General features: G+C 43.6%; 1 protein-coding gene across 1 annotated transcript in view; it reads left to right on the top strand.

Moving 5' to 3' along the window:
• The first annotated feature begins 5710 nt into the window (after nt 1-5710).
• Nucleotides 5711-7857, top strand: part of LOC125466061 (uncharacterized) — a 28105-nt gene continuing 25958 nt past the window's right edge. The window contains exon 1 of the mRNA XM_048560185.1: nt 5711-6558. Coding sequence (XP_048416142.1) covers nt 5841-6558 — 718 coding nt within the window. The 5' untranslated portion in view covers nt 5711-5840. The remainder of the gene's footprint in view (nt 6559-7857) is intronic.

Below are 7857 nucleotides of genomic sequence, written 5' to 3'. Positions count from 1 at the left end.
CTTCAGAGATCCTCCAGTTTGATTCCTGACTGTAGATTTTGTCCAGGTAAGCGCTTGCATAGAGCTGACATAAGGCTGGTTATTAGAGTGATACAAGCAATAGAATAAGTAACACTAAGAATCTTTATTGCTCCTTTGTCCACCCATCGATCAATTCACATGAAAGGCATACTTCTGCAGGACGATACTTCTTGGTAGGAGATGTTTTCTTGACCAGAGAAATAGTACAGAAAGAAAGCTGTGAAAATGAAACAAATTAGTCTATCGCCTAAGGGGTGCTTCTACAGGATGGTATTTTTCAGTGTCATCTGTCTGGCTGAAAAAGCAGACCTCACTATGTTCATTGGAGGGGAGACATCGCTAGATTGTTAATTTAGAAACCGCTGTGACATTCTGGTGACCTGGGTTTGAATCCCACCATGGCAGGTGGTGGAATTTGAATTCAATAAATATCTGGAATTAATGATGACCGTAAATCTATTGCCAACTGTCAGGAAAAACCTATCTGGTTCACTATGTCTTTCAGAAAAGGAAACCTGGTCTGGCCTACATGTGACTCCACACTTTATTGTGATTGATTCTTAACTGCCCTCTGGGCACTTGGAGATGGGTAATAAATCCTGCCTGTCCATCAACACCTCATCCCATAAATGAATAAAGTATTATAAAGAAAAACGTTCAGACATTCGCATGCTGCATGATGTTACTTAATTTGTTGCTCAGGTTGTGGGTGAAGTTGTTGACTTGCTCGCCGAGCTGACTTGTTTTCATTCACACACCTTGTCGCTATGCTAGGTAATATCATCAGTGAAGCCTCCGATGAAGCAATGTTAGACCATAAGACAGAGGAGTGGAAGTAAGGCCATTTGGCCCATCGAGTCCACTCCGCCATTTAATCATGCTGATGGGCATTTCAACTCCACTTCCCTGCACTCTCCCCATAGCCCTTGATTCCTCGTGAGATGTTGCTCTACTCTGAATTTATACTGTCTGGACAATTATGGTGAGTTGTGTCATTTCCGGGTTTGTTCTGTATGGGCTTGTATGTGGTGTCCAATTCTATAGGTTTGTTGATTGCATTATGGGTTGAGAGCCATGCACCCAGGAATTCCTGCACATGTTTACGTTTGGCTTGGGCTACAATGGTTACATTGTCGCAGTTAAACTAATGGCCTTCATTGTCCAAGCGTACTGATATTGGGGAATGTTTGAAGTATCTTCCACTGTGAAGATTGATGCAAAATATTTGTTTAACTCGTCTGCCATTTCCTTCCCCCGCCCTCCCAACAACCACTTCCCAAATTTATTTTTTAAACTTTGACCTTTCTCTTTCTACGTTTAAAGAAACTCCTTTTGTCAGTAATAAGAGATAACACAGTGTGAAGCTGGATGAACACTGCAGGCCAAGCAGCATCAGCGGAGCAAGGAAATTGACGTTTCGGTTTGAGACCCTTCTTCAGAAAAATTTCAGTATTTATATTCCTTGCTAGTTTATAATCACGGTTGCTTTTTTGTCTTCACAGTCTTTTGCTGGATTTTAAATTTATCCCAGTCTTCAGGGCTGTTACCAACTCTTGCCTCCCTCTATGCTTTTCCTTTCAACTTAATATTCTCCTTAACTCTCCTGGTTTAATTTTGGTCAATTTATCCCTCTCAGAATCTTTCATCCTTACTGGGATGTATTTTTGCTGACTAGTTAGCCAACATCACTCGTGGTAAAAGATGTTATAAGAGAAGATGGAAAATATTAATGGAAATGGACAAAGACAGCATGGTTTTATGAAAGGAAAATGTTTAACAAATCTACTGGAGTGTTTTGAGGATGTAAGTACTAGGGTAGGTAGGGGACAATCAGTCAGTGAATGTTATATGTTTGGATCTTAATAAGGCTTATGATAAGGTTCCACATAAAAGGGTTCGAGGTAAAAATTAAAATGCATGGGTTGAGGATAATATATCAGCATGAATTGAGAATTGTTTGAGAGAGACAGGTGACAGAATGAGAATAATGGATTTCTCCCCCCCCCCCCAAGTGGCTGGCAGTGATTAGTGGTACCGGTGCTTGGGCCCCAGCTATTCAAGCCATGTATAAATCACCTGGATGAGGGAACCAAATGCAATATCTCCAAAGTTTGTCGGTGATGAAACTAAATAGGATTGAGAGTTATGACCTTCAAAGTGATTTGGACAAATTGAGTGAGTGAGCAGACGTAGTACAACATAGCTAAATGTGAAATATACACTTTGGTGTGAAAAACAGAAAAGAGAAGTATTATTTAAGTGGTGATATATTGGGAAATATGGATGCAAAAGAGGACCTGGGTGCCTTTGTACACTAGCCAACTTACAATTCTGCCAAGTTTTGTATGAACTACAAACTTTGAAATTGTCCCCTGCACACCAGGATCCAGATCACTAATCTATATTAGAAAAAACAAGGGTCACTCTACTGACTCTTGGGAAACTCTACCAGAAACCTTTATCCTGCCCAAAAAAAAATCCATTGATAGTTACTGTTTCCTATCACTCAGCTAAATTTAGTATCCATGTTGCTACTGTCCCTTTTATACCAGTACATTTAAAAAAATACTTGACTTACAAGTCACCTCTTGCTCCCCAGAGGAGCTCGAACAGTTCATCCACTTCAACACCTTCCACCCCAACCTTCAGTTCACCTGGGCTATCTCCAGCACATCCCTCACCTTCCTGGATCTCAGTCTCCATTTCAGGCAGCCAGCTTGTAACTGATGTCCATTTCAAGCCCACCGACTCCCACAGCTACCTAGAATACACCTCCTCCCACCCTCCTGCAAAAATTCCATCCCCTATTCCCAATTCCTCTGCCTCCGCCGCATCTGCTCCCACAATAAGACATTCCACTCCCGCACATCCCAGATGTCCAAGTTCTTCAAGGACCGCAACTTCCTCCCAACAGTGATCGAGAACGCCCTTGACCGAGTCTCCCACATTTCCCGCAACACATCCCTCACACCCTGCCCCCACCACAACCGCCCCAAGAGGATCGCCCTCGTTCTCACACACCACCCCACCAACCTCCAGATACAACGCATCTTCCTCCGACACTTCCGCCATCTACAATCCGACCCCACCACCTAAGACATTTTTCCATCCCCACCCCTGTCTGCTTTCCAGAGAGACCACTCTCTCCGTGACTCCCTTGTTCGCTCCACACTGCCCTCCAACCCCACCACACCCAGCACCTTCCCTGCAACCGCAGGAAGTGCCACACTTGCCCCCACACCTCCTCCCTCACCCCTATCCTAGGCCCCAAGATGACATTCCACATTGGCAGATGTGCAGGTGAACCTCTGCTTAATGTGGTATACTGCATCCACTGTACCCGGTGTGGCTTCCTCTACATTGGGGAAACCAAGCGGAGGCTTGGGGACTGCTTTGCAGAACACCTCTGCTCGGTTCGCAACAAACAACTGCACCTCCCGGTCACAAACCATTTCCACTCCCCCTCCCATTCTTTAGATGGCATGTCCATCATGGGCCTCCTGCAGTGCCAGAATGATGCCACCCAAAGGTTGCAGGAACAGCAACTCATATTCCGCTTGGGAACCCTGCAGCCTAATGGTATCAATGTGGACTTCGAGCTTCAAAATCTCCCCTTCCCCCGCCGCATCCCTAAACCAGCCCAGTTCGTCCCCTCCCCCCACTGCACCACACAACCAGCCCAGCTCTTCCCCCCAACCCACTGCATCCCCAAACCAGTCCAACCTGTGTCTCTGCCTCCCAAACCTGTTCTTCCTCGCACCCCCATCTCCTACCTACTAACCTCATCCCACCACCTTGACCTGTCTGTCTTCCCTGGACTGACCTATCCCCTCCCTACCTATCTTCTTTACTCTCCATCTTCGGTCCGCCTCCCCCTCTCTCCCTATTTATTCCAGAACGCTCACCCCAACCCCTCTGATGAAGGGTCTAGGCCCGAAACGTCAGCTTTTGTGCTCCTGAGATGCCGCTTGGCCTGCTGCGTTCATCCAGCCTCACATTTTATTATCTTTACAAGTCTGTTGTGTGGCACGTTTTAGACACCTTCTCAAAGTTCACATACACCACATTAATAGTGTTAACCTTAGAGGCCTTCCATTACCTCTTCAGAAAACTTTAACTTGCTAAACAAGATTTGCCCTTTAGAAATCAGTGCTACGCTTCCTAATCTACCCACTTTTTCTCCCCCATGCAATTACTAATTCTATCCCAAATAATTGTTTCTCAAAACTTCCCCATCACTGCAAGTAAACAGACAGGTCAGTAATTGCTGGGACTATTCTTATAACCCCTGTTAAAGAAGGGCACAGTGTTTGCAATTCTCCAGTTTCTGGCACATTCTCAGAGTTTAGGAGAGATGGAAAGGTTGTGGCCAGTGCCCCTGCCATTTGTGCCCTCAAAAATATTTATTTAACACCTCAACCATGCCCCCTGCCTCCACATTTCTATTCCATTTTTGCTTTCTGATTGGCCCCAAATTTATTATTCCTTTTGCTACTGTTACTATTTCTATGCTTTTCAAAGACTTTAACATGCCCTTTATGCTAGCAGCTAATCTTAAACTCTGGTAGCTTTTTTTTTTAAAAAAAAGTTCAGCGATCCTTCCACTGATATTAATTTGAGACATCTCTTTTTCCACTTGAGCACATGCCAAAAACACAAAAGTGAAAATGTATGATCTTTACACTATGATCTTCTGAATATATTTTTAAAAGATGAAAACTATTAGTGTTCTTGCCAATTAATTATCATTGTGTGGATAAATTTGGAAAGTGACATCTTTGCTGTTATTGCAGCTTGCTGACATGTTTTTTCCAGGTGTAACCATAAACCCAGTTACAACACAGCAGGTCAGTATGAGTTAGGCAAGCATGGATCTTGTCCATTCAGTTTGTGTTGGAATCACAGAAATCCCTACAGTGCAGAAAGCCCAAAGAGTCCATACCAAGCCTCAAAGAGCATCCTACCCAAACCCAGCGCCCTTCCCTCACCTTGTAACCCTGCATTTACCATGGCTTCTCTACCTAGCTTACACAACTCTGGACACTACAGCCAATCTGCCTAACCTGCTCATCTTTGGACTGTGCGAGGAAACCAGAGCACCCACAGGAACCTCAAGCAGACAGGGAGAACGTGCAGACAATCACTGAAGGTTGGAACTGAACTAGAGTCCCTGGTGCTGTGAGGCAGCAGTTCTAACCACTGAGCCACTGCATATTTTGTCGTTTCTGCTGATTTAACTTTTGGTGCTCAATCATTAGAAATGACAGATTCTCTCTATTCTAACTAGATAGATTGAGCAAAGTATTCTAATTTGAGAAAGTCAGTTTTGTCTCTGCTTTTCACTGCCTGCTTCAGGACACAAACTGACCACTTGATTTGTTTTCTTCCTGCCAATCATATTTTTGTCTTTTTTGAATACAGCAGTGTCTACACTTGTTCTTCATTGGCTGTACAACACACTTGGATGTCTTGAGGACATGAAAGGCTCTGTGAAAATGCAAATCTTGGTTTTCTTTTTAAGAATGAATACATTTCCTTTGAATGCTTCAATAGCAGATATAAAACAGTCTGAGTTACTGGCTTACATGGGGTTTTTTGTATTAACTATTACCACAACCTGACCCATATATATTGTTAAATGTCAAAGCCTGTGAAAAGGCTCACAACCTGTGGTTATTTGTGTCTTAATTGCGTCACATGCCCTTGTGCAAGATGCAGGTTGTGTTTTGTGGTTGTTTGAAGCTGTGAGACATTTCACACATTGAGAACAAAAGTTAAAAGATATTGCCAAAGACAGATCGCTGTTGGAGAAGAGCTGGATGACAGAGTTTGTCTGTGCGCCCCAGTTGGAGAAGGAAGAGTTAAGAGGCTTCATGGCAAAGTTTAGCCCCAAGGAACCCAGTGATGTGCATCGCAAGCAGGGCACTGCTGTTCCAGTCTCAATTCAGTCTACTTTCAATGACCGCCAGTCACCCAAAGCCATGAACAAGGGAGGGCTTCCTCTCAGAATGGACAGTAACATCAATGCCTTCAAACAGGAAGGCCATAAACCATTGTCAGGCCTAAAGCTAGGAGCTCAACCAGGAATGAGAAGTCAAGACGCTTTGAAATTTTTATCTGAAGTCACAAAGTCTGCGCAGACCGAGAAGGAAGAAAGCAGCAATTGCACTGCAGGATCTATTCCTCTTCTCATGAGCAGCAGAGCCCAATGGGGGCCTCCTGATACATCGTGGCAATGCCAGGCCTCTACACTAGGGCCTAGCAGCAAGACTGAGGCCTTGCGGCAGAACCTAATATTCAAGTTACAGCCTCCTGGCTCAGGAGACTGGAAGGATTGCCAAGTGCCTGGAGTCAGATGTCCATCGAGTCAGAGGAGAGAAAATGCACACAAAGAGCTAGCCATTCCCAAACAAAGAACTCTTCCATCTGTGACTGGGCCAATGCCAGAGAAACCAAAGCGTCCACCTAGAGTCAGCCTACAGAAGTACCAGAGAGTGACAGAAACTCAGCCAGTTACATCCTCGGTGCTGCCACTAGGTATAGACCATACTATTCATTGTTTACTGACCAATAACTGAATGAAATGGTTAAGATCTTTTGGAAAGGCAGTTTGTTATTGTACAATAGTAAAAAAAAACTGCAGATGCTGGAAATCTGAAACAAAAATCACAAAGTGCTGGAGAAGCTCAGCAGAGCTAGCTGCATCTTTAGAGGGGAAAAAAATTCAGCTTTGTCGAAGGGTCACTGGACTCAAAACATTCACTGTTTTTCTTTCTGCAGAGGACCTGCTGAGTTTCTTCTACACTTTGTCTTAGTTTGCCATGTACGGTATGGATAATGTACAGATGATACTTTAATCAAAACCAATTATGTGGAAGGTTCTATATCACTTATTATTGTTGGAGAGCAATTCACCCATTCTTGTTTCCTCATCTGTTATCCATCTCATGTCCTTCTGTCCCTTCATTCCTCTACTTTACCACCTTCTCCATTCCCCCACTTCCTCTGCATAAAATTCTCCGAGCCTGATCTTTCATTTGTCTTAACTTTAGACAGTCCTTGCTCTTGACTCCCAAAGTGCTACTTCAGGAATGTTGACCAATAGGCTTAAAGCAATTCAGCATCATTGACAGGCAGTTATAGCCAAAAACATCTGTGCAGTAGTGGTACTAATCACTAGTTTTAATTGTAATAAACGTGAGGACTCCATTCCATTCTCCCAGTTTCTCTATCACGTCTGTTTGATCATACTATCTTCCAAGCAGTACTTCTGAAAGGTTTTCCTTTTCCACAGCTATAGATTCCCTCCAGCCATACTGACAGGGCCTTCAACCGCAGCTATCGTGTTTCCTGCACTTCTGTCCTCTCCTCTTCTCCCTCCTGGAACGATGGTAGGATTCTCCTTCTGTTTAACTTCCATCCCACCAGGCTCCATATTTAAAACGTCATTTTCGTCCTTTTCTGCTAGCTCCATCATAGTGTCAATAACAAATACATCATCTTGTCACCTTTCAGGTCGATGGTGAAGAGAAAATGGTTAGAGCCAGAAAATTAAAAACTGTTATAGAGGCAAAGAATCACAGATGTAGATAGTGAGAAACTGGATTGAGGAGAAAATATTGATTTAAGATAGGAAGAAACCAATTTGGTGCATCAACAACAAGTTGAAATGATAGGTCTACCAGGGCAGTCCTGTTCATGTAATTTGGGAAGGGGGTAGAAATGAACTGCATGATGTTGGGTAACTAGGAGGTGGGAAGCTATCATGGGAGATTATTTTACTAAATAACTGTGGTTAACGATCATTTAACAAGCCTGATATTTCAGGAAAATCCA

This window comes from Stegostoma tigrinum, chromosome 30 (genome assembly GCF_030684315.1).
Source record: "Stegostoma tigrinum isolate sSteTig4 chromosome 30, sSteTig4.hap1, whole genome shotgun sequence".
NCBI classification, from domain to species: domain Eukaryota; kingdom Metazoa; phylum Chordata; class Chondrichthyes; order Orectolobiformes; family Stegostomatidae; genus Stegostoma; species Stegostoma tigrinum.
The sequence above is the reverse complement of the archived record's forward strand: the minus strand, read 5'-3'. Positions and strand labels throughout refer to the sequence as shown.